The sequence below is a fragment of the Phasianus colchicus genome, chromosome 1 (genome assembly GCF_987193195.1).
Source record: "Phasianus colchicus chromosome 1, bPhaCol1.hap1.1, whole genome shotgun sequence".
NCBI lineage: Eukaryota > Metazoa > Chordata > Aves > Galliformes > Phasianidae > Phasianus > Phasianus colchicus.
Genome location: NC_143436.1, coordinates 25,378,247 through 25,405,068, shown reverse-complemented (window position 1 = coordinate 25,405,068; position 26,822 = coordinate 25,378,247). Strand labels below are relative to the sequence as shown.

At 46.4% G+C, this 26,822-nt stretch overlaps 2 protein-coding genes across 8 annotated transcripts in view; both read right to left on the bottom strand.

The window, feature by feature from the left end:
• Positions 1-1,396: 1,396 nt before the first annotated feature.
• WNT2 (Wnt family member 2) lies at positions 1,397-16,774 on the bottom strand. 2 transcript variants are annotated; one of them, XM_031615417.2, is made up of 5 exons: positions 16,641-16,774; positions 15,671-15,894; positions 14,270-14,547; positions 11,142-11,406; positions 1,397-3,452 (listed from the first exon to the last, which is right to left on the bottom strand). In XM_031615417.2, the coding sequence occupies exons 1-5, from the start codon at positions 16,772-16,774 to the stop codon at positions 3,223-3,225; spliced, it is 1,131 nt and encodes a 376-aa protein (XP_031471277.1). In that variant the 3' UTR covers positions 1,397-3,222. The 2 variants fall into 2 exon arrangements, with proteins under 2 accessions (XP_031471277.1, XP_089993394.1); XM_090137268.1 differs by lacking the exon at positions 16,641-16,774 and having other exon boundaries at positions 15,671-16,142.
• Positions 16,775-20,514: 3,740 nt separating this feature from the next.
• Positions 20,515-26,822, bottom strand: part of ASZ1 (ankyrin repeat, SAM and basic leucine zipper domain containing 1) — a 40,351-nt gene continuing 34,043 nt past the window's right edge. For 2 of the 6 annotated variants that reach the window (XM_090137254.1, XM_090137259.1), the window contains exons 11-13: positions 25,910-26,015; positions 25,373-25,486; positions 23,360-23,985 (exon numbers count right to left, since the gene is read on the bottom strand). In XM_090137254.1, coding sequence (XP_089993380.1) covers positions 23,785-23,985; positions 25,373-25,486; positions 25,910-26,015 — 421 coding nt within the window. In that variant the 3' untranslated portion in view covers positions 23,360-23,784. Of the gene's footprint in view, positions 23,016-23,358; positions 23,986-25,368; positions 25,487-25,909; positions 26,016-26,822 lie in introns of those variants that run through there. The other 4 variants (XM_090137261.1, XM_031615389.2, XM_090137244.1 and 1 more) reach the window with 4 other exon arrangements.

Below are 26,822 nucleotides of genomic sequence, written 5' to 3'. Positions count from 1 at the left end.
CAAGCCCAGTCCCCTCAACCTCTCCTCATAGAAGAGGTGCCCCAGTCCTCTCCTGAGTCATAATTAGTGTGGCTTATGTTTCATGTGAGATGTGGCCTGAGATAGCAGGAGGAGACAACATGGACAACATGTGGTCTGATACATATATTCTTGGTTTTGCATCTGAATTGCTAAAACAGCCACAGGGAACACCCTCAAAGCGGGCACACCTGCACACAAGCAGTGGTAAAAGTAAGGGTAATTCATGCACCTGTTGTCTCACAGCAGTGCTGTGGAACCAGAAGGGGCAGGCACAGTCTGCCTCTGGTGGCTGTGCTCAGTCAGCTCTCACTGTCCTGTGGTTTTGTGTCACTCATCCCAGCGGCCTGCAAAACCTTTTGGAGTTAGTTTACATAATCCCCTACATTTCATAAGAACAGTGTTGTGATTACCAGTCCTAATAAACGTGTGTCTGCATATCGGTGTCTACATAGCAACGTGCAGATGTTGATGTTCACCAGCAATTGAGGTACAGGTTTGGCCTGCTGCTGGGGGAAGAGGTAATGTGAACGACTGTCTGTGTGGGAATCATTATTTGTAACAGACTGAGAGAAAAGAACGCTTAACTCCTTGGAATGAACAGAGCCTTCCCTTGAACTACGGAACTTAGAAGAACTCAAAAATATCATAATGATTATTTCTGCTATTTCTAATATCCACCTCCCTTAGCAGTAAGCGGTGATGGATTTTATCTGGCACGTACCTTTTGAGCTGTAATTGTAATGGTGGGCAGCTGAGACCAGGCAGTCAGACTGGGGGTTCTTTGCCACTGGGCAAAGGCTGCAGCCTGGGGCTCTGCTGCTGGGGAGCTCAGCACAGCTCAGATCAGAGGGAGGTGCAGCCTGAGCTTCTGATGACAGATGGAAGCTTCTGCCTTAGTGCAGAGAGGAGCGCTCTGACTTCTGGCCATTCTGAAATGGCAGAAGCTCCCAGGAGGGCTTTCTTTGTGGAAGAGGCAGAAGAAGTGCTTATGAGAGTGAGCAGCCCACGCGGTGACAGCAGCCATAGTGCCAAGCATTCAGGAAGTGCAGTTTCCAAGAAATTCAAAAAACCCTCTAAGATGAAAGCAAATTAAAAGCCCCAAAGCAGTTAAAAAATGTGTTTTTAAAGGTCACTCTATCTGCAAATTCATCATTACGTTATTTATTCATTATTTGTCCCCTCCCTGGAAGCATTCAAGGCCAGGCTGGAGGGGGCTTTGAGCAACCTGGTGTAGAGGGAGGTGTCCCTGCCTATAGCAGAGGGTTGGAACTAAATGATCTTAAAGGTCCCTTCCAACCCAAACCATTCTATGATTCTATAATTTCTACATCATTTCTTGTATAGGTGAAATAAGGGCAACAAGATATGCGTCTAAGCCACATTTCCCAGTAAGTCAGCCTTGCTCCAGGCTTCCCAGTATTTCTTCTGCCAGAATAAAATTTTTGGCTCCTTTAATACAGTGACCCTGAAACACTTTACATGAGGCTGCAGAACTCAAGCGCATTCTCCTGCTGTTGTTGGTAGGTGGATGGTTGGATCAGATGATCTTAGAGGTCCTTTCCAACCTTAACGATCCTGTGAACCAAAGGATGTTAAGAAGCAGGTGAGGCTGATTTCATCCTCTTTTATTTGACTTCCCAGGACAAGTTCCTTCGCAGAACTGAGGCTCCCTTTTTTCCAGAATATCAAAATACTTTCAGCATTATTACCTGCTGAATTTGTACATCACTCAGAAGATCCCTGAATCTTTCCAAACACCTGGCACACACACAAATAATACTGTACTGCTTCTAGGTTCCTTAAGTGTAAGGCTTTGCTTGGACTACGAACTCCATGCAGATTCAATTTCACAGTGAAATTTGAATAAAAGTTCTCCTTAGGGCTGACCTCTAAATAAAATCAGGTGTGAAATTTTGCTTGTCCAACCTAGAGCCAGAGTTTCCAGTAATGAGGTGACCTCAGAGTGTACACTGGGGTACATATATATCCCGTTGCACACATGTATGCGTGTAACACTCGCACTGTGGATGGCATGCTGGCAGGGCTGTTCTCAGCAGCACTCGGTTTGTACCCAGAGTCACAATCTCCATCCACAACAGCCCCCAGCACCTCTCCAGCGAGACCACAGCCCCAAGGCCTTGTCACCTGCAGCCACTGCTGGTGCTTGGCTTTGTGTGCTGAGCCAGGCAGGACATGGGCCTAGGCAGTCTGCCACTGCCACCATCAAAGGCCAGCGTGCTCCTCATCAGCTGTGGGTTTGTGTAGTGTGGATTTGGAGCAAGCAAGCCTCACTGCACCTGAACTGTAAGTATCAGTTTAAGCACACTGAATAGGTTTATTAAATTTAAAACAACATGAGAGCTGATTGACTCTATAGAACCAAACCCAATTATTAAGATAAGGCATTGCCTTCTCCACCAGCTTTCTGCATGTACTCCTGTTTATTATGTAAATGACAAATAGGAAACCCTACCCTATGTAATTGAGCATCCTGTTTCCAGACGTCATTGGGCTCAGAAACAAATCTCTTTTCTTTGATCCTTCAGATCAGTGGTTAATATCAATGACCTTTAACAAGCTCTCAAGGCAAACTGTCACAAATATATACCTAAGGCATTTGCTTTCACTCTTTTATAGCAGATGAGACTGTTGCAGTTGAATGCATTTCCTGTTCTCTCCTTTTTGCCAGTCTCTGCCCAGCACAGCTCATGCCCTTGAGGGCCCCCCAGTGCACACACAGCTCCGTGTTGGGTAGATGGACAAATTCAACTCCAGCAGAGCCGTGGAATCATCCTGGCCTCAGAGCTTTCCATGGAGGGGTCCCTGACCAGTGCCCAGCCCTGCAGCCTCACAGGCTGAGTGTCCAGAGCAGCAGGTCCTCTGGAGGAAGCCACAGCCCTGGCAGCGGGAGGCCTGGTGGGATAGGGCTCATCCTGGGGCCTCACAATGCTTATGCTGTCAGCAAGGGCTTACAGTGAGGAGATGGGGGTCTGTGTCGGATGGGAGGCCCAGAGGTGGCAGCTTCTTCCAGCATGGCGTTGGTCCACACAAACTGTGCAACAGCACGGTCCTGCTGAAACGTGTAGTGAATGCTGCAAATCTGGCATGATTATTGGGCAACTTCTGTGTAATGAAAGACAAAACTGGCATAAATGTAGCAAAGGCCTCAGAAGCATTCCCTGCGCAGACCAGCACCACACATCATGTCCGGGAGGCCCAGCCCGCAGCCTTGGGCGCCTTGCACGTGTGGATGTCCACCTCCTCCAGGCAGTCCTGGCAGCGCACCGCGCAGCACCAGTGGAACTTGCACTCGCATTTGGTCATCCTGCTGACACGCAACGTGTCGTAGCCACGGCCGCAGCACATCACCTCACAGCTGTCCATGCCACGGGAGGTCTGGTTGCACACCCGGCCAGCCGTCCCCGGAGAGCCTGCAGGGGAGAGGCAGGGGTCACATGAAAAGGCAGGGTGGGTTCCAAGAAGGACAGACAGCGTGAAAATAAGGAGACACAATCTACTATGCATTTGGTCCTCCAACATCACATCGCTGTGGATTATGTGTCAAATGAGAAATGCTTGTATTAGGGCAAAACTGGCCTCATATTTTGGGCAACCTTATTTCTGGAAATGAGCCTTGGAAAGGAGGAGTACAAGTGACCAAATATTGCAGGGCTCTGTCCGACCCTAAGAATGCCACAGCCCTACATTCAGCCCCAGGGCTGTGCGGCACAGCACTCTGTTCTGCAGCCAATGAGCACACAGAGCAGTGCGGGGTGGGCAGGGTAAAGCTGTTAGGCCCAGAACTGCTATAGCTGATGGCTGTGAGGGATGCGTGGGCAGTGACCTTGCTGCTGGCATTAAAGTCTGCAGAACCACAGCACCCGGAACACCTTGTACCACAGCTGCAGTTCACAGCCCCTGCATTAGAAGAAACTGATCTGCTGTAGGCAGGAGGAGGGCAGGGAGACGGCCTGCTCCTCTCTGCACATCCTGTGTCCTGGGACACCTCTGCCCACGCTCAAGTGGCACAAAATGGCTGCAGTTACCTCCTCAAGGCATTCCTGCCTGGAGGTTGCTGTGCCACACAGGAGTTGTGCTCAGCTGATGAGAACTTATTTCAGAGAACACTACAGGATCTATGCCACAGCTCTTGGCAGACTGTTTCCCATCTGAAAACCTCTTTGTCTAACCTAATTTCTTAGGTATTAATATTCCAGTGATTTTCTGATGCAGCCTTAAGATGAATATTGCTCCAGCATTGCCTTTAGACCAGATAATAGCTATTTTTGTCTGTTCTTGGCCAAAATGAAATCCCCTACACAGTGACTATGATCACTAAATTAACTGGGAACATTCTACAAAGCATATCTGCTCAGTTTTGTTACTAGTATGTTATTTCTCAGGTATACATGAAAATTCCACCTTTCTAAGGAATAAAATGCATCTATGTGAAGTAAGACAGCAAATAAATCTTAATTAATAAAAGCCCAAGCCATAATTTTTTCCCCAGCACCAGGCAGACATCAGATCCCATGTCTCATCACCCCAGCACTCAGGCAGCAAGTGATCTCACACATGTGAGTGAAGCCACCTTCCCTTCTGCCAATTCCTACCTGACCAACACCTGATGAGCACAGTGTGGGAGATTTTGCTCTTAGCTATGGTACCAGAAATTTTACTCTTTTTATACCTAATCAGGACAGGCTTCAACTGTTGTTCCATCTGCTCACCCAGCCCAAGACCTTCCTCCAGCTTGCTGCTTTGGCCAGCCCTGAGCTGAAGTGCCACCTCGGCGTGGAGGAGGATGAAAGCAGGATTATGTGCCCTGTCTCTGGGTCATGCTGCTCTGCCTGGCTGAGCTCTGCTATCCCCAGCTCAGCCCTGTCCCAGCCTGCCCAGCTCTGCCTAGACTGGGGAGCTTGCAGGGAGGCTGCTGATGAGCAGGGCTGAAGTCTTTTCTGTTTGAGCAAACAAATAGCGTTGATGTGGAAACAAGTGACAGGCTGCACCAGGTACGTTCTACACCGGGAAGCAGCAACAGCTCCTGGTGTCCCATCCCCACCATCTATGAGGGGCCTGGATTGCAGGTGGGGAACCGAAGGGAGGGCAAGGTAGCATCAGTCCCAACCCTTACTTTCCCAGGTCCTGTTTTCAGGTATCATTCTGCACATAGAGGCCCTGGCACCACGGATATGGGCATGGGCAAGGACCCGCAAGGACACAGAGCTGTGTGACCTTTCTCGTGGTCACACAGGAAGCCGGTGGCAGAAACCAACCAACCCTACTTTCAGACTACCAACTTGATCCATGAGGCAGTGCAAACAGTTGGAACATCTGTGTCCAAGCCAGCCCATGGAATCATCCCAGTCAGAGCAGAACACCTTTAATTGAAGAAGTATGTTTGTAGGCCTTGTCCCTCACTCTCCACTCAGACAAAATAAAGTCACAAAGGCCAAGCTCTTGACAAGTATGATTGATGTTCGCATTAGAAATTTGATTTGAATTCTCCCATGCTTCTGCCATCCAGCCACCCACACATGTGGGTGTACTATGCTGATAGAGCCCAGTAACAAAGTCCTGGAATGCCCAGGCTGTGTGATGCGACATACAGAGGACAACAATCCATAATAACTATGATTTGGATTAGATTCAAACTGCCTGGTGTTCTGCTATGGGAGGAAGGCCTCACATCAACCTCTGCGTAAGGTCAGGTGATGCAATATGAACGGCTGTGATGAGGTGCGGGAGCCTTCCTGGGAAGGTGAGCAGCATTCCTCAGCCAAGACACAGGTTATTTCCCAGCCCAGAAGTTCTGGTTTCCAGATGTCTGGGGAAACTGCACAGCAGCCAAAGAGAATCTGAATGGGAAACTCCCACTGATTTCAACGGGAGTTTTGTACTGACTTCAACAAGAAAATGATTTCATTCCCTAACAGATAGTCAAAAGTCAGTATCATCTGATGTCACCCACAATACAAAACAAACATCTACTGTGCTACTAGGAGAGGAGACTAGATTATCCACAAAATGTGGCATAAGACAAAATAGTACACATAGAAGCTTAGCTCCTGAGCAAAACTAAACTATTTCTGAGAAGTTCAGAGAGTCTCTTCAGCACTCCTGTGGCTCTGCCTGAGCTCAAGGACAGTTGTTGGGCACCAACCTCACTGGGGGAACCAGGGCACACATATCCCACGCAGGGCTCCCCCTCTGGGAACAGACATCTTAGCACTCTGACAATATTCAGCATGCAAATTTAACTTGCCTTGCCCTTGTCAAACTCATTTCACCTACAACATATGCACACAGAAGAAACATTCCTTTCACGAGGCAGAAAATGAGCAATAGCTGACAGCAGTCACGCACATCATTGCACCTCTGGAGGTGCTCAGGCGCTCAGGTGAAGAGGACAATAGAGGAAACTAAAGAAAAGAAGGTAGAATTTTCTAGTCCCACGCTGCTACCTACCATGCACCTCTGAACCATGTGAGAGGCAGGAAATTGTTTTAACTTGCAGAAAGTTTTAGCGCAACCTCTTTGTTTTTAGTTTGAATTTCAGAATTGCCATGCCAACACACAACATTGTACATGCCAACATACCCACAGCTCTGAGCACTGCCAGCTCTACGGCCTGCACATCAAACCCTTCCTTTCTTCCTGCTTTGCAGTCATTTTCTTGAGCAAATGTGGAAAGTTGAGAACTATCTTTTTTCCTCATTCCTAAAGAACTACAGTGACATTATTTCTGTATAATGTGAGATTTTCCCTTCTATTTCTATTTAAAAATATGGCTTCAAGCAATGAACTTCATTACTCAACACTTGCAAAATATATTCACAGAAAATTAGTTCTGAAGGTAATTTTCAAATCAAGAAATATTCAGGTGGACCCTACACACAAGGCAAGTATGAGAGGGCCTGAGGGGGTGGGCAGAAAACAGCCATCTCTGGGAGAACTGGGATTGAGCACACCAGCAATGCAGAGACAGAAATGTGTTGACAAAAATCAGCTCATTCTGAATAAGCTGACAGGGAGCATATGTCCAACTTCTCTCTCTGCAGCCACTGCCAGCTGTCCTGGTCCCTCAGGCCCAGGTGGATCCCAAGTTTGCTGGCATCACCACAGTCCCTCAGGAGGATCCCAAGTTAGTTGGCACCTCCCCAGCCCTCAGGGCTGGCTCTTGCTCTGCCTGAAATCATTGCGAGCTCAGCATCAGCCCCACGGGCTGGGACTTCGCCTCGTATGTTCTCAGTGTGTAAATTGGGAGATGCAGGCCAAGTAGTCACACAGGGACTGACTGTGTAGCGCTAACCTTAGTGAAAAGTGTCTAACATAGATCAGCATTGGTTTCCCTCCATGGATTACATACTTGAAGTGCTAACACATCTTGCCCAGTGCCAATACTTCCCAAGCCACAATTTAATTTCATGTTTCTCTTTCACTTCAAACTTGGCCTTCCTTATTCCTCTCAGAAATACAGCAGATGGCTTTTGTGGAGCAATAAGGGAAAAAAATGACAGGAAAGTAACCCCATGAAGGAGTTCTCAGACACAGCTGCTTGCTGGAGACACATAACATTGTCACCAGTCTCCCCATGTGCAAGCAGAGGCAGCAATGCTGGCTTTGATAGCACCAAAACGTGACCAAATGGTGTCAGGAGAAACCTGTGTGTGACCTAGAGCAGCCTAAGGTACATCTCACATGGGTTTTCAGCAGGTCCTGAGGGGCTGCCTGAGACCACCTGCACACGGAATCGACCTGTCCTTTCACCCCACCACCACTGTAACACAGCCAACACCTTGGTGCTACCAAAACATCTGCAAAAAGTCAACCCCTGCTCAGCAGTGCAATCCTGCCATCACATCTAATTGGGAGAAGTCAACTAACTTGGATCTCAACTATTTTTTTTTACAGGAACACATTACATGGCTTTAACAGACTCCACAAACAACAGCCCCTTCTAAAGGATCTGCCAGTAAATCGATGATGTCTATCATATGGCTGTTCACACATTTATTCCCAAAGCATTCTTTATGTTTTCACCTATCTGTTCAAAATGTGATAAACTTGCTTCAATTTTCAATCATCCTAGCCTGCACAGATGGTTAAAAAGCAACATTTTAAAAATGAAAATATTTTTACCAGAAGTTTACAAGCAGACAAAGAAGGCTTTAGAGCACTTCTAAGGTGAAGCATTTGAGGAAAGCCAGTACATGCTGCACCCGGACTGCCATCGGTGTAACCTTCCCTCTATTTCCTTTTACAGCATTATCCTCTCTAACGAGCCTCACCCTGTACAGCCCCCTGTACAGGGGATGCTTTTATTGAGTTTGGCAGCTGGCAGTTTATGTTAATATAAAGGAAGCCCATGCAAAGTGTGTCAAAATATGAAAGTTCACCGTAAGGTCTTCAAAAACCCTCTGGGATGTCCAACCTCTGCTTCTAGTGAATTATGATTAAAAAATATATAGATGGGCAAAAATTGTTCTGGCTTCCACACAACCAGAATCAAGTGGACTCTGAACAATTCTGCAAATCTTCCTTTGGTCCTTTTCTAAAAGCCTTGAAATCTTAACGCTAGATAGAGGTGGTTGGCTTATTATGCTCTCTTGCATAAGCATTAAGTGAGCTGCTATTAGTGGTTTCCACAAATTATCTCCCTTCTGAAAGCAATGACTCCTCTTCTCCTTCTAGGAAAGAAATAATAACTCAATGTTTTTCCCTCTGTAGGGGTGAATCATGTATATATGTTCCAGTGCCTCCCCCAGACAGACTGCGGGGTGTATGCAGTGACAGCACCCTCAATGGCTGCTTGCCATCAGCAAACAGCCAAAGCTGCAAGCTCCAACAGGAGGAGGTGAGACATGGGGATTTTTGGAAGGATCATTGATGATACAACTCTGGAGCACCTTTCATTTACTGGGGTTTATGCATTAACACACCCAAGCCACGGAGAATACTGGCTCTGTCATTTCACAGTTTGTGAAGCTGTTGAGTTGTGACGCTTCACAAAATGTGCTATGGGAATCCTTCCCCCAGCCCCAGTTCTAATCAATCTCTAGGTGCACAGCTTTTCTGAAGCATTACACTGCTGGAATTCCCCAGAGGCAGAACTATATTCAAGGGCATAACAAAGTACCGTGGTATGTTACTTAGCTGACACTGAGATGCTGTCCGCATATTTCCTAACTCAGACTTCGATAGTCTCATTTCATTTAACCTCCAATCATCTAGCAGGGCTAATGCTCTGGAGTGCTCAACAGGGCAAATAAAACTAATCAAGAAAAAATGCTGCTCAGCTGCTGATGTTATCTCTGCTGAACTCGGATCAGCTTGTGTTTATCTTTCCTTGCTCCATGAGAGTTGCAGGCAATCCCACAGCACCGTTCCTGTTCCCACTGAAGGCTTAATGCAGCTTTCCAAAACTGCACTCTTCCCAACATCCATATCTTCAGGCTGCTGCACGGCACAGAAACGCCTCATCAGGAGTGTTATCTGGGGAGGAGTGGGAGCATATGCCAGGCTCCGGGTGGGGAGCAGGGAGCAGTGCCACAACACACACCCAGCATCCTCCACCACCAGCTGACTGCACCGGATTAGATTTACTGCAAAGGCTGTTAGATGGCTTCCTGACATAGAAGTTGTGTGCTGGCTCTCCGTCTAGGGGGAAAGAAATCACAGACTTTACAATGAAACAGGCAACTCTAAGCAATGAATATCAAATACAACCTATTCTGCAGAAAGTTCAGTAAATCCTAGTCTGTGCACAATGCCACAACATGCCCATTTATTCACTTGGATTGAACTATTAGACCTTATGGCACCGGTCACTACCCAAGGAACAACATGTTCTGGTGCAGGTAATAAGCACCATCTGCAAAGATCATAAATAACTTTTAAAGTTATGTTGACTACTTAACTAACCAGGATCAGTGCACAACACAAGCATACTGGATGAAATTCCGGGTTTGCTGAAGTCAATAGTACATGAGCAGGATTTCACATATTGTTCTTATTTAAGTACAGTTGTTTTGCAATGCTTATTCCAAGTAAACTTGGATTGTAAATACACAGCAACGCCAAAAAGAACTAAGCTGCTTTGCTATCCAGATACTCCTATGGATGTGTCATAGCGGGTGCACTCTGGTACATTATACAACATATTCATCAGTTCCACAGCATCTTTCATACATTACGCAGCCTGGCTCTCTTCTCCACGTTTCTGTTTTTCAGTTGCTCATTGTAAATTGCCACATCAGGAAATACTGCACACTGGTCAGGAGCTGTTGGCACGATTAGCACTGCTCAGTAGTGCCTCAACCGTGTAACATTGCTAAGGGTGACCACGGAAATCTCCGAAAGCAGAACACTTCAGTGCTAACAGCAGCCCTGGAACTCCACCTCTTCCCACCGGGGCTGGTATGACTCTACAGAGAATGTGATAGCTGCTACAGACTGAGCCAACGCCGACTCACAGAAAGAAATAACCACAGTGAGACCTGGTGCAGCGTGCTGTGCCCCACCCAATTGCACCCCTTCAGCCACCTGCCCACCCTCAGCAACCTGTGCCACAGTACGGGCTGGTGCAAGTGGCGCACAGAGCTGCTGGCCTCCTGCCTGCAGGAGAGGTGTGTCTGCAGCAAGGAGCTGTGGGGAAGGAGCAAGTAAAGGCCACCCAACTCTTCAGAGTGTACAGCAGCAGCATAACAACATGGAAAAGAAATGTTAACTGAAGGGGGCACCATGGGGACTCCACAGGACTTGACTGCTGCAGTCACCCCCACCACGGGGTGGCTCTGGAGGCTATGTGATCTGGGCCAGCCTCCAGAGCACAGCTCCAACTTGTCCTAAGGACAACCTTTGCCCTGCAGAGTCTCCAGGACTCAGCACCTGGAAGAAACTGCTGAATTACATCAGAACAACTGGCTATCACACATCTAGAGACATTGAGGAGCTATGGATCTTGTACAGAGCCGTTCTTCCAGAACATCTTCCTTCCTGTTTCCTGCTGGTTCTATGCATGGATTTACATGGATACACTCAATCATAATGATATTTTTTGACCTGCAAAGTACAAAGGTCTGAAATAAAACCATTCATGTGTAATGATAGAGGCTTACCTACATCCCTGTCCCTGATACAGTAGTCTGGAGAGCTTTCAAAGTATACCAGGTCATTCTTAGTTGGCTTCTTAAATCTCTTATTAGCCACAGTGAAACCCGTGCCATCTTGATTCATGACCACCTGAATCGCTCCATTGTATTTCTTCCACAGATAATCTCCTGTTTTCCTAAAGTCTGCCATGGCCAGCCAACAGGTCCTTAGAGTGCATGATCCACTCACACCGTGACATTTGCACTCCTGTTTCAAAAAACGCTTCACAGCCTGTTTAGAAACGCAGCAAAATATACACAGGTAAAACAAACTGTAATCGAAGCTTCTCAAACCCTTTCCATTGATCCTGTCATGCCAGGCTTGCAGTGGGCCTTGAAACCACGGTCTGTAGTGACACCCACTGGTAGCACCAAGTCATCCGACAGGGCTGGTCCGCTCTGCTTGCTTCTCTGAACCACATCATCTTCCGAGGTTTCCTTGCCTCCCCCCTCCTTCTGGTTATCCCAAAGACCTAGAGCACACAGTAGTGCCAGATACAGCTCCAGCAATGGGAAATAAACTGGGTAAGGGACACAATTGCTCAGCTCCCATAAGTGAAGATGCTCCATGTCACCATGGCTCAAGCTGAAACACTGCCAGACTGCATGTCCCTACTTGGGCTTCATGGAGCTGCTCCTGGCTATGAATATTTTTATTGTATATAGATAAAAGAACTGAGAATACTGTGACATTTTTACTGCTATGTTGTTAATGAACATTTTAATGCAATCAGGTTTAAATTTAGTGTGAAAAATCTAACAGAACTGTCTAACTTCCTCAAATTGCTCTTAGGCACGGTGTCTAGATCCCTACACAAAAGTAGGTGGTGTTTCAAATGCTGACAGGGACTTAATAAGCATTTCATGTTAAATGGTCTTGCAGAGACTCCAAAGCATCATAGCTGGGCTGGGGCACAGAATTTAAAAATGGTATTTGTAAAATGCCTTAATTAGTTTGCACTGCAGAGATCACCATCATTAATTTAATGTCTGGGAAGCATTAATGTCTTTTCAACTTCATCTCAGACCTAGAAGCTATCTGCGTGATGTTAGGGAACAACAGATATGTTCATAAACAATAAATAATTTACTCTAATTCTGAAGATAAAAATATCTGATCTGTTATGCCTTAAGGGTTCATATTTGATGAACATATTAGAATTTGTATGAGGAACAGCATCATGGGAGGAAGATAACAGACGGAAGAGGCACAAGATCACACACTGAGGTGCAGTGGGGCAGCGCTCTCCATTCAGGCGCCTGGTAATAAAGTGAGGATGTGTCACACAGGCGAAGTATGCTTTATTTTCTTTCTAATCTGGGTGACTGCTTCAAAGAACAAATAGGACTGGGATTCTGCTCAGACAGGGATTTAAGTGTGTGCTTGGTTTTAATCATCTGAGGAACTATTGCTGTTTCTAAAGGAACTTGGTGGACCGAGGCCCTCAACACCTGAAGAAGCACATCAGGATTCAACATTACTTTGTTGGTGGTGTCCCTCTACTGATACACAGCAAAGCAATATGATTCCTATGAGATTACTGTGAATACTTTTCAGTGTATTTCTGAATTAGTAAGATCCAGGCAGTCTCCTTTTAAGAGGAATCTATTGACACAGGCTCAGTGCTGGGGGTGAGAAGAGTTTGAGGGCACGGACCCCTGCCTGTGTGTGCAACCTGGGGGCAGCTGAGGCTGTGAGGGGCTGCAAACTGAACCTGCACTGCTGTATGGAGCAGCACTGCTTCCTGTGGGGGAGGCCCTAAAGGGAATGTGCAGATAATATTTAACAAATAAAAAGCCTACCTGCTTACCAATACTACCCTACCATTTTGCAGATATGTTTTTAAACTTACGGAGATACCTAAATATTACAGAAAGCACTTCACAGCATGGAGCCAAATTACCTCTACAAAGTGTTTCCTTGTGTTGTAGATGGCAGCCTCTATTGGACAGTGCCATACAGACAGCCATATTAGCTTTCTTTGTTCCCCACAAGGCATACCATAACTCTGCCTATCACACTGGTAGCATTACACATTAGTTATACCTGCTGCTAGAAAACAGATGAAATAGAGATGTTGGAGGAGAAAAAACTATTAGGAAAACCATCTGCTTTCAGTACAATTAATTAATGAAAATTGGATCTTTTCTTTCTAATAAGAGCTAGTTAATATGAAACAATTTCACAATATGTTAAGGGAACTTTTTAATACAAAAAAAAGGTGAGGATATGAGCAATTTAATTCCTGCTGAATATGTGCTAAGGAAATCAGAAGACAAGAAGAAGTCTCTTCATGCCAGAAGTGGTTGGTGTAGCACTATGAAATGTCTTCCTGCGTTATTTTGGATGTTAAGAGTGTAGTGAATTTTGAGCAGATTCTGAATAATGAGAAAGTACACTCCAATCACATGTGCTGCTCTCACAACTTACTGCCACTACGCCCAGATATCTGAGCATGCATTCTGCAGCTCTTGCACCAGCAGCAGCCAATGTGCCTGCAACCACTCCTGCTACCTGCAACAGCCAGCTGAAAACTTCCTGTGGAAATTAAACAGTGGGATTTTCAATCAGTATATAGAGATGAGTTTTTGTTGAGAGCAGTCGAGGCCAGTGTCTTCTGGAATTAAATGTAGTATGACTTCTGTTTTCTAAAATGTGAAGTCATTGCATTTTCTCTCTGCTCATTCTGTTTCAGTTTATCACACACGCAGAGGAATGGCTGGCACTAGTTCTTCAATACTATTTTGAGTTTGCTCTCTAATAGCCCTTCAGCCTCCTGTAGGAATTTCTATTTTTCATTAACGAAAAGTAGTAGAACTCCTCCATACATAAGGATGAGACTCAAAACAAAACCTCCATCCACCTGACCCTGCAAGGGCTGTACCTGCGCTCAGCTCCTACACAAGGAATTGCTGGATGGACCCAGAGGGGGACTGACGAGCAGTAGCACGTGGTGCTGGGAGTCCTGCCACCCCCAGCCTTCAGGGCAGATAAAATGGCCCCTTGCCCACCCACTCCTCCCATGCTTTTCCCTACCTGAGGCTGCTGTGAGAGCTGGCCTTCCCCACCCCACGAGCACGGCCACGACACCCACCTTCCTTCCTGCGCGGTTGTTGTGGAGGTTCATCAGCGCCCTGGCGTCCTTCCCTTTCCTTTCTTTGGCATCCACGAAGGCCCTGGCGAACTTAACGCCATAGTCGATGTTGTCGCTGCAGCCACCCCAGTCAAAGCGGCCCCTGCTGTCCTTGGCAGAGCCCTTCTTCTCAGGGTCACAGGAGCAGGACTTCAGCTCTCCCTGGCTGCACGCCCTCGTGATGGCAAACACAACGCCAGCGGAGGAGATGGCGTGGACAAAGGCAGACTCCCGGCTGCCTGCAATGAGAACAGGCCTTATGGATGGCTGTGGCACTCAGTGTGAGCAGCCAGCCTAGTTGATGGCCTGATAGCTCAGCCTGTGTGCTGAGCTACAGGTTAAACTGGGCTGGAACCACACAGAGACGTGTTTCTTGCAGTCAGAACTGGTCATAGCTCAGAGCTGGATCCCTCCCTGGTATAACCCCGTCGATACGGGTTGGAGTTTGTTCCTGACATGGGTGACCATCCTTACATGGCTCAATTGCTCTGTGGAGATGGAGGATGCTGGTATTTCTGCCACGTTCCATCAGCTAAGAGAAATACGTGAAGTGCTGGTTCACAGATTATTTGGGAAATCACTACACAGGGACACAGCAACAGCATCGGTGCTGCAAAATACTGCAACTAACTTCTGAAGCCAGCTTTTCCTCTTCGGAGGCACTTAATCTTGCTCATTTCAAAGGGAGCAGTGAGAAATCTTTGGTGCTTGTTTTCCTAAAAATAAGGAAGCATTGAACCTGGTGGCCTTCACTGATTCAGGTGTGCTCAGTGCGACCGGCAGCACCGCAGAGAGCAGCTTCCACACAGCACAGCCCGGGCACAGTTCCCTCCCATTAATGATGTTAATTTGTTACACCAAAGACCAGCTATTTTTCTAGACTATGCTTACTCCTCAGTGAATATTCCAAGGCAATTATTGCTTAAGTTTATTTAAAATGTAGTAATTTACAGCACGGAGTTGGGTTGCGTTGATACAACTCTATAGTAAGGGGCTATTTTCAGACTTGAAGAAGTTCTGAGTTTCACAAGAAAGGAGTGAGCAGCAACTTTTCCTATAGCAGCTGGGGCTGGTATCAGTGAGCCACACCTGCCCCTTAGGTAGCGTTATCACAGCGTGAACCCAAGGAGCCCGTGGCGTTATCTACAATTTCACATTGGGAGAAACCGGACACTTTTATCCTTAGAACTGATAGAATAGCCACGGAATTAATGCTGAGCATTTATGTCACGGCAGCACCTGGGTGCTTCACCTGTGCCACCTGCCCGGGCCCCCTCCTCAACACAGCCTCCATCTCCGCAGGGACGGGCAGCCCCAGCACCCAGCACCCACCGCCCTCGCCCCGTCCCCTCCCGCACTCACTGCGCTGCAGGACGCGGCCGAGCAGGCGCTGCCCCCGCTCCAGGGCGCTGCAATCCCAGCGGTGCCGCCGGAACTGGTGCTGGCACTCGGCCGTCCAGGCGGCCACTCCGCGCCCGATGGACAGCATGGCCTCGGGGTGCCGCCGGCACAGCTGCCGCTGCCGACTCACCAGCCCCGGCACGTTGTCGCACATCACCCGCGACGAGCCCACGGCTCCCATGTACCTGCGGGAGGCAACGGGGGGGGCAGCGACGGGAGCACCCGGCCGGAGCCCTGCGTGCACGGGGACATCGGGAGGGGTGCGGGGAGGGATGGGGACGGGATGGGGAAGGGATGCGGAAGGGACCGCGGGGCGAAGCACCGGGGAGGGGCCGCGTTTAAGAAGGGCTGCTTCGCTCTGCTCCCCCCGACTCCGACCCCGGCTCCGCACCCACTTTTTGAGAAGAAAATCTTTAAAAATCTCCCGGGCTGTGTTTTGTTCGATAACTTCAGGAGTTCAGACTTAAAGAACCGCCCGGCCAGAAATTAAATTACATCATCTGCACCCAGATGTTCCCGATTAAGCCCTGAAATGCTCCGAAAGTGCCTTTTATCAAACCCAAACCGCAATAGGTGTCTCCTGAAGGGACCGAACACAGGAAAACGTCCTTTCCGCGGATTTTCATTATGTTGTACGATCGCGAAATCTATAAGCCACGACTTCCAAGAGTGACATCTCAGCGGCACCACAAAAAGCCTTCCCCGGCAGCAGCGCCCGTAAGGACACGGGCGGTCCCAGCGGCGGGGACGCGCTCGGTGCCGGGTCCCGGCCGGGATCCGCCGCTCGGGGCGCGCCCAGTGCTGCGCTGCCCGTCCCGTCCCGTCCCGCCCCGCCCGGGTCCCAGCGGAGAGCTCCAAGCGTGGGCTGCGCCCGGTGCGCTGAGCCCGAGCGCTCCTTCCCCGCGAGCACACGGGGGCCGCCCGCACTTACCACCACGAGGAGGCGACTCGCGGGGTCGCCCACAGCAACACGAGGGGAAGAGACCACCACCAGATCCCGAAGAGCGAGGCCATGGCGGGGGCGCGGCGCTCCGCATCGGGGCGCTCGCGGGGGGCGGCGGACATCCCATGGGACAGCGCCGGGCGGCGGCGGTGCCGCGGGGCCCTTCCTTCGCTCCGCGGGGCTCTACCGCTGCCCCCCCGCGCCGGGGGCGCTCCGGGCCCCGCTCCGCGCCCCTCCGGCTGCGCCCCGCGCCGCCCCGCGCCCCTCCCGCATCCCTGCCCCGCTCCGGCCCTTCCCCGCGGCCGCAGCAGCGCTGAGGGGCGGCGTGGGCTGTGCGCTGACTGGGTGGGTTCTGCTTTTTTTTTTTTTTTCCTTCTCTGAAACTCTGATGGATGAAATGATGTCAAGAGACACTGGGGAGAGGAGGAGGTAACACCTCTGATTAGGACGGAGTTCCGAGGAACGGCTGCTTCCCAATGACCCCGCACGCAGCCGCCCCGCGTACCGTTGTTGCCGGGCCGACCCCGACCGCATCCGGGCGGCAGAGGACACGCGCGGGCCCCCGGCACCGGGCGAAGGCGCAGCCTCGCATCCCGCGGGGACTGGGTGGGGAGGTGGGGCGCGGGCGGCGAGCGAAGGTCCCGTCGCGGGGGGCGGCCGGGCCGGGACTGCGGAACGGAGCTATGCCCCCGGCCGCGGAGCCGAAGCCTCGCGGGCGCTCCCCGCCGCTCCCGTATGGCAGCGAGCAGGCGGAGCCGCTCCCGCCCCGCGGCCCTGCCCGATTCGCTCAGCTGCGGCCCCGCCAGGCCGGCCGCCACCCGCGGGCAGGGAGAAGGCTGAGCCCGCACACACCGCCCTCCGACTCTTCGCGTCCGCGTCGCTCCTGCACCAGCCCTGCACGCACTTCTGACAGCGTCAGCTACAGAGGTCAGATACAGGAGAGCAGACACAAGGCACAAACAAAAACCAACACTGCAAAACATCATTAGAAGAGAAATGCCCCGATTCAGGCTCAGCCCCTGGGGTTTGGGATGGCTGCACTCAGAGCATCGCTCTCCTTTTGGCTGTCAGTCCCGGGGGAAAATCCTGAAAGAGAAAACCCAGGAACACCACTGGGACCCACTCCTAGAGCCATAGAATCATAAAGGTTGGAAAAGACCACTAAAATAATCCAGTCCATCCATCATCAGCCCATCACCACCTCTACGTTCCTCTGTGCCACAACTACATGTTTCTTGAGCATCACCAGGGGCAGTGACTCCACTACCTCTTTGGTCCAATACCTCACCACTCTTTCTGAGATTTTTCTTAATATCCACCCTGTATTTCCCCTGATGCAACCTTAAGGCCTCTTGTACTATCCGTTACCTGCGACCTCCTTTCAGCTGTAGAGGCAATGAGGTCTCTCCTGAGACTCCTCCAGTGTAAACAACCCCGGTTCCCTCATCTGCTTTCCCTAAGACCCTTCAGAGCTTTGTTGCCTTTCTCTGGACACACTCCAGGGCCTCAACGTCTTTCTTGCACTGAAGGATCCCAAACTGAACTCCTCAGGCACAGAGGGCACAGCTGCAGTCCGTGCAATCAGGCCTCAGTCTGGCACCCAAAAGGAGACCACAGCCAGGGGAATGTCCTGGGCGCTGCAGCAGGAAAATGCTCAAGCAATGGCTGTAAGATGTGAGAACATCCACCTGCTTCTCTTAAACAACCAACCCCAAACAAAACCAGCAACAGCCCAAGCGCCCAACCCCACAGAAGGGCTTTGGGCTGCAGCAGTGGGATAGGGGCAGGTCCAGCCCAGCAGCAGGACAGCTGCACAGGAACTGTGTGTCCAGGGAGCAGTGCCAGGGGCTCACAGCAACAGAAGAGTGGGCAAATCTATTCAATAAAGCATTGTCAGTGTGCATAAAGAAATACCTCAATTTTCAGCCAACTTCAGTTTCTGGTGTTGAAGCAGCACGAATCTTGGTTCAGTTAACAGGAGAGGGAGAAGGAAAAAGTGGGGACAAGTCAACAGATCCCAGCAGGATTTGGGACCTAAGTAGAGGCTGCAGGCCCTACGGCCCCGTCTGGAGCTGCACCCAGCAGGTGATCACTGGCCTTTTCCAAGACACCCTCCTCAATCAATAGCTTCTTTGCTCTCAGATCCCATACCGACAGCAGTAGGACACTGTTGCCATCAGGTACCCGCACACACAGAGACACCCCACATCCCCCTCCCTGGCCTCTGCAGCCCCAGCTTCCTCAGCCTCCCCTCAACTCACTACCCTGAGCCCTCAGCATCCTCACAGTGCAATACCCACACCATTACTCATCCAGACAAGAGATTACACCATGCATTATGCAAACCAAAAGCCCAGCTTCATCAGCGCATACCTTATGGGGCTGAAGTTTTTCAGCAAAACAGTGAAAATAATGTAGTTAAACCTGTGCTACTACATTCACAGAGACTGTTTTCAGAAATTCTGGAGGCTTGGAAGGCTCATCTGGGAGGAATACTTCAACCCTCAAATCCTGAAGTGGAGGTCATCTTTCCACACACATCACAGCTAGGGACACATCTCAGAACTTAAAATCCCTCAGAGGGAGCCCCCAAGTCTCATTTGTAAGGACCTCCTGGGCTCCATGTCACATGAACTGCACTGTTTGTGTCAGGATAAGAAATGAAAATAATTTAGCAGTTGTTAGAGCTGGTAAGGACAAACACCCTATTATTCGCCCAATGCCAGTACTACTTCATCTCATACCTTAACACTTACAAGTCCTGGTATATAAAATCCAGAGCTCTGATAAGTAGAAATTTCCCAGAATAGGCAATGTCATTTCCAAATGGAATTTTTAGCAGAAGCTAACAGCTTTGGGGAATGCTGGGAGAGACTCAAAGCAAGCAAGAGGGGAAGGAGCAAATTGCACAGCTCACCTTTATATTTTGTCCATAACAAAGCAGCTGGGCAAGGAAAAAGGAAAAAAAAGCAACCAAATGAATGCAGCATTTCTCTAAGTGAACAGAGAATGTGATTAAAGAAGCCCATTCATTTCCCATTTAAGAATGCACATACCTAAACTTACTGTCTACTCCTTGCAACTAGAAACAATCAGGAAAAATTGGTTATGCCTTAGTACAGTCAAAGTATTCCACAAGTCAAAGAGTGGAGAAAAATCCAAATCCCAGAGACAGAACACACAAAATCTCTCATTCACAACCTGCTCCAGGATGAACAGGGCAAATGAGAAGTAGAATTCATTAGGTCCCCTCTACAGGCTCACCCAAGGCCCTACATTTTACCTAACAGCCCACAGATGCAGAAAAGGCCACTGCATTCAGAGCAGTTAGGTATCCAATACATCACACGGCCAAGTAGGAACCTCACCGCATCTTTAAGCAACTCTGTACCTATAGAGCTTGGCCCCAACTCCAACCGGCTCAATCCTCCTGCTTCCCCATTTGCACTACTGTAAAAGGAAAATAACCCTTCCCGGGGCTGGGAGGCTTACCTGCCTAATGTATGCAAAGCTCTTTAGCATTTTCCTCCCATCCCCTCATAGATGTGCAAATCACTGTACTATTACTATTCCAGGATAATGACTTTAATGTGATGATTTGAAGAAGAAGGCCTCTCAGCAGGCCTATTTTCATCTAAAGGCTGCCTCACCCGGTGCTGGCTGGGGGATTCAATTTGGACAGCATGGTTTAAGGGCCAGATTTTGCAGTAATCTCTTTGTTTCCTGCCCTATCGCAGCCATACTGTGATACCCTCTCAAACAAGGAATTTGAAAAAGGCACTGGAACAACATGAAAGTGAATAAAGGACTTTGAAATTCATTGTTTAAGCCCGAGTCTGGAATCTGGAGAAAATACACTTTTTTTTTTTTTTTCTCTTTAATGGTATGTTGAGTTAGAATAAACCTTAGTTATTTGGCTCTTTACATATCCTACTCACCCAGCACAATTCATTCCTGACCAATGAAATGAGACACAGATCAAACTGGTTAGTGCAAGACCTTCACTTCTCATGTGTGATTTATGCCACTCTGAATGATGATCTTGAACACTACAACACACCAAGGATGCTGATGACACAAAGCCTGTATTTATCCTGTAAGTTTTCTACACGGAAGTGTCACAATTTGATGATAAACACGTGAAATAAGCAAGGTATAGGACATCTTAACAGTAGCAGCTTCTCTCAAATGCATTTTGGAAGCCAGCTTAGATTACTGTAGAAATGCACAACCCACTTCATCAACGAAGTGGTCAATTCAAGTAACTCTAAAGCAAAACAGAAATCATTTAAGAAAAATACATTGTTTTTTCCTACAACCTAACAACAACAACAAAAAAAAAGCTCTCCTCTCTGTATCTGTATTTCAGTTTTAGATCCACGACATGAACTGACAGAACCAAATAATGAAATGGCATGCACAAAAGTGTAGTAGTAAAATGAAGATGTCTGGAATTTAAGCTATCATCTTTCTGCTGACTTCATGCATTTAGGAGTTCAGTACAACATTCAGACCCATGACTCATTTCTGCACAGAATATTTTATTGTAACTCTCAAGCTAGAAAACATTTATCAGTGAATATTATGCATTATTCTCTCCCTCCCTTGCCCCAGCATAGGTAAATTTACACTGACAACATCATTCACATTATTACAATTCAGTTAAATGCTGATAAATCTATTTTCTGGAGCAGCTTTCCTATTTAACTGCACAACCTGCAAGGTCAGCTTCAAAGGCCTGCATAAAGTGGATAATTTTTTCAGACTTTTGGGAAAAAAAAATAATGTTCATTACTGTCTCCAATGGCAAGATGTACCAGAGGCAGGAAATGCATCTCTGGAGTGGCAGCTACTTGCAAATCTTCACTGTAGTGGAGAAGGGAGGAATACCAAAGCTAAGAATCAGAATCCTCTCCAAGGGCTGTATGACACACACCATGAGAGTGGCTGAAATAATTCCACTTGCATAACCTACACGTTGCAAAGACAATGTGAACAAGCTTCTGACACGTAACACAATTACAATAGCAAGGAAACATACTAACGCCCAAGGTAGTTTTCTCAAATCAAAAGCAGAAAACAATTGTGACAGCAATAACTACCTGAAGCAGCACTCAGTTTTTACCTTCTCATTACTATTCTCCAGAGGGAGCATCCAAGATGATGACTGGACACACCTCTGGGAGCAGAGCACGCTAAAGCATGGCACACCCACTGAGTCTAATGATGGTTTTCCAGACTGCTTCTGTTTTGACAGAAGAACATCCCATCACAAACGTGCAGCACTTTTACAGGCGTTCATTGAAGACTACAAGAATGTGATTTGGATCACTTAAACCAATTCCCACCCCCCCCCCCCTTTTTTTTTTTTTCCTCAATGCACTCAGTGTGGAAACTGGCTGTAAAAACAGATATTAAAGTTTTGCTGCAGAATTACAATGAAAATGATGAAAACCTTAAGAGGAAAATTAACATGAAACCACTGCAATGAAAGTCAAGGTCAAGAAATACTAATATTCCTTCTAAGTTGCCTGCATTCTTATAGCAAATGATTGCTATAAATCCTTTTAGTATTCTTAGAATCCTTTGTAGTGATAAAACTACTGATACAAGTAAAGGAAATTTATCTCACACATAATTTGAATAGCACAGTTCAGTGGGAAATGAGTTTTAGACAGGATATGTGCAGTCCTGTGGCTGTGACAAATATACCTCACCATAAAGTTTTTCTTAAGAATCTATGCTTGAGAAATGAACTTCTTCAACATAACAATCACACGATACTCAATGTTTAAAAAAAGAAACAAAGCAAAACACGCCTGCATTGCCAATTTGCTTACAAGCATCCAAGATAAACAACAGTATTGCTTGCTTATGTTTACCTATGTGAACAACAGCTGAACAGCTAACAGTTGTTGCAACAACAGTTAAACCAAAAACTTGTGATCAAGTAATAACTATAACTTTAGGGAAAAAAAAAAAAAAACCAGCAACACAGCTTTGATAAGATTTTGTATCTATAGTCTATACCAGAAAAAACTTTGAACCTAAAACATTAGGATACATTAAAGCAAACAGATTTTATGTTTACAGCTAGATCAAAATAGGTACCAAATGTAAATGCGACAGATATGATGAAACTACACAAATTTTCACGTGAATTCATCTCTGCTACATAACACTGAGCACAAGTTATTCATAGCACTGAAAGAGTCAGTTTTTCTTTACTGCTAACTTAGTTATAAAAAAGAAAAAACCAAACCCAAGCAACGTTACTGCTCCCATTTTTACTAATCTTTTTTTCAAGGTGAGTGATTTTTCTGGAAACATCACTAGGCTGAGGTCACTCCTCTGCTCTTCTTCCTGAGGCAGATGTTAAATCATGAAAAAAACGTAAAGGTTAGTGTGAGGGTTTCTGAAGTGTGTGGTAAAGTATAACTCTGGATTCTTAGGGTTGAAATGCTCCTTTCTAACTGTGCGTCTGCGCCTTAATTCAATGGAAATAAATACACACAAACCTTTATTTTATCTGATGGTCAATGGCTCTTTATGCAACACATTCTAGAAAACAAATCATTTACAAACTGAATTCCTCTGGAGTGAAACATACTGCCAACACATGCTACAAAAATCTGATACCAAAACACTTAAACTTTAATCAACCAATATTTTAACCTATTTTTTTGTTATTAAAATATTTTTTTCAATTTAATTACCAGGATAACTGTTTATTGAAACAGAAAGTTAAACATGTAACAGATCAAGCTTTCAAGACTTTTTAAAACTGAAGTGATAGGGAAAGTATCTCACAAATGCCTGCCCAAATATCTACTGAAGTTGAGTGGAGCCTTGCCATGAAGTGCAGCAGGGTTGGGTCCTGCTTCCCTCCCTTAGTTTACAATGCTTGGCAGGCCATCCCACTTTAAACATCACTTACAAAAATTGCATGTCATGCACTTAACACGTATTGCAAAGAAGTACTGTTATGACTAAGCTTAGCAAGTGCATGTAGACCATTTTAAAAGTAATGCCTCCTATTTATTTCCACGGAAACTCCAAAAGCAACAAAGAGCACGAAAACAACATTTGATAGAGCAAATTCCCAGCTACAAAGCGCTATTTTTCAACATCATCACTGCCAGTAGCTGTGCATTTTCACCAGCAACGAACAGGAGCCTGTATGCTGCACTCCTAACAATCTGCACCAGTGGAGGTGGCCCACTGCCACAGCCACCACTGTTGAAATGCACTGCCTCACTGTGCTCACGTCTGCTGTTTGGTCTCCATAAACACTCAACAAGCAGCACTGAACGTCAATGGGCTCCATTTTTCCCTGCACAGAGGAATTCAGTGACACACCTTTGTTTCATATGCCCTTTTATGTCAGATGCCATTCTGTCAGACTGCACCTCTGCTGCCATCTGTCACATGGCAACAAATGTAATGGGATATTGGAGGGAAGGTTCAACCTCTACTGCCATCCCACCAACATCTGCCTCTGATGTCATGGGCTGATACAGTAAAATATTACTAACAGAGCAGCACTGTTACTATCGAAGATTTAGATAAAGGGAATTAGCACATTGCTATGTAAGAGGTTTCACTGTTTCATTTAAATTCACACTTTTCATAATAAATGTTTCAGAGCTCTCCAATGATTCAAAAGCGGTCCACCATAAATTAAGAAATGCCAAAATGCTTTGGATTAAAGTCTTCATCAGTGGGATAAATAACACACTATAGTACTTTAACAGAACAGGAATTAGATTTTTGAAATAATTGGAAGGCTAATGTTTATTGTCTCTTTAACAGTAAGTAGAGCCACCATGCTACATCTTGGCAGCTACAAAATCTTAAGTACATAGAAGAGTAAGTGCAAGTAACACCTAAATGTAGGCCCACCCCACTCGCTTACAACTGGCCTGTACCCACAGGAAGCAGATACATACATGCTGTTGACTTCTGCATACGCAAACTAAGGAACACCAACAGCTAGAAGTTCTTCATTGCAATCTCTTAAATACATTTGGTGTTAAGTGATTTATTAGGAGAAGGCTGTTATACTCCGTTAGATTTACTTAAACTACAGGAAACTGCATTAGAAGCATTATAGTCAAAGTCTGAGTTCCACATGGCTTCATTTAGTAACAGATTCCTTTCTGACACTGATGCTCCATTTACTCTATCCCAGCAGCCATTCATTTTACTAGCCTATTACTTAAAATGACCCCATCTGACAAGAGCATATCATTGTGTTGGTCTGAGAAAGACTGATGTGGTGCTAACATCTAGCCTTGACCTCTCCCACCCTCTTCTTTTGTCACTCTGTGAAGTTATCTGGGATGCCTCTGATTCAATCCATAAAACCGTACTATCTTCCTTGAGAGTCAATAATTCCAAACAAAAGATTCCTTAATTAAGAAGTATTCTCAGTGGCATTTATGCCACAGTGGCAGTCCAAGTGCACAGGGATATTTCCCACTCAATTACTTCCCGTGATATAAAGAAAATGATGGACTACACCTCCCTATGGAGACTCTCCACACAGTTCTAGAATATTTTAGATTATTTCACTGGTGGAAAGAGACTGGGGAGTGGTAGTTGCAATGTTCAGATTGCAGCTGGTAGAAAAAGGTATCAAACATTTGACTGATGAAAATCACATTCAATGCTGTACACAGAAACTTCTATACTGTAATCGTCTCACTCCTCACACCCACCTTTGCCACAAGTTCGTTCAGTCTCTTAACTTCTTCTCCCAGCTTTTCAACGTTGCAAATCAAGTCTCTGCAAACTTCAATGTATCTTTCAGTTGGTGCCCACCGCAGTACCATCTGTTAAGAGTCAGAGTTGTTTGCCACAAAACCTGTACGTCATAACTTAATACAAGTTGATGTAGCATCAAAGACAGCGTCAGAAAAAGTTTATAATTTCATTTCTGTCAGGTTTTCATTGTATGATTTATACATGACGCTGATCTACTATTCTCTTTAAGCCTTTCTAGAAACTTGTCACTTGAATCACTTGAATCAACAGCAGAAACACTGAAAAGCAGATTTATCTTTATGTGGGTGATTGGACTTTTTGAAACAAATTTTTCAAAAAAGCCCCTTACATTAGAGACAGAACATTGGACACTTCTATAAAACTAAAAGTAATTAAGACAGTTGATTAGTATACACATTTGTCATTTTACAAAGGTAGAATAATACTATTCCCCTCAAACTCTAAGTAATTTTTCCCCTTTTGCTGAATACCTTGTGAGAATTTTCGAGGAAATGTTTATTTATGGTCTGCACAGGAACAGTCAGGTTGCTACACTCTTTATTTAACTTCTGAAGAAACTTGAGGCATTCATCTCCACTACCAAAATAAAACCATATGCCATTATTTGTAAAATGTTATGTCTTCCTCCAAGCTAAGTATCATCTATGCATTTTCAACACTGGCTAGTGAACAAATCAGACGTGCAATTTCATTACAATAAAAAAACCAGTCTCTTTAACACAGGGTAGTTAAACACTAACATATAACATCTTAGCAAGCTGCACACTTTGGCTGTCCATATCAATGCTCCTTCCCATCTCCTCCAGCTCCTCCCTCCCATTTTGGTAGGGCAACAAATTGTTATGCTACCCAGAATATTTAGCTACACCAGAGCTGAAGAACTATCAACCTAAAGCATTTTAGAAACATTCTGTTAACCTTCACTTCTATTTCTCATTTTCAATCCTGTTTTTACTAATGAAAGCATTTCATTACCTGCTATAAGTGGTGTTTTGTACGACATTACACATAATAACCATTGTTCCTGTGCATGTGAGCACAGAGATCACAGTCTTGCAATACCAGGAACAGACAACTGAGTCAACTTTATACTGATGTAGCAGAACTTACGACTGAAGCTTATATTTTTGAGGTGGGAAAAAAAAAAAGTATCCTGGTTTGTACTTTGGAGGACTGAAATGGCTAGCCTATAGGCATTTTGTCTCCAGCACAGCTGAAGAGTGAAGAATCTGATAATACTCTCTTGGGCACTGGATGTGGAAATACATTCCTTAAAGTCTAAAATATCTGATGTTATCTAGTTTGAAGGAAATGTAAACTCAATGCTCAAATATAAGCAGGAAGATAACTCTGAAAATCAGTTTGATCAGTCTCCAAAAATTG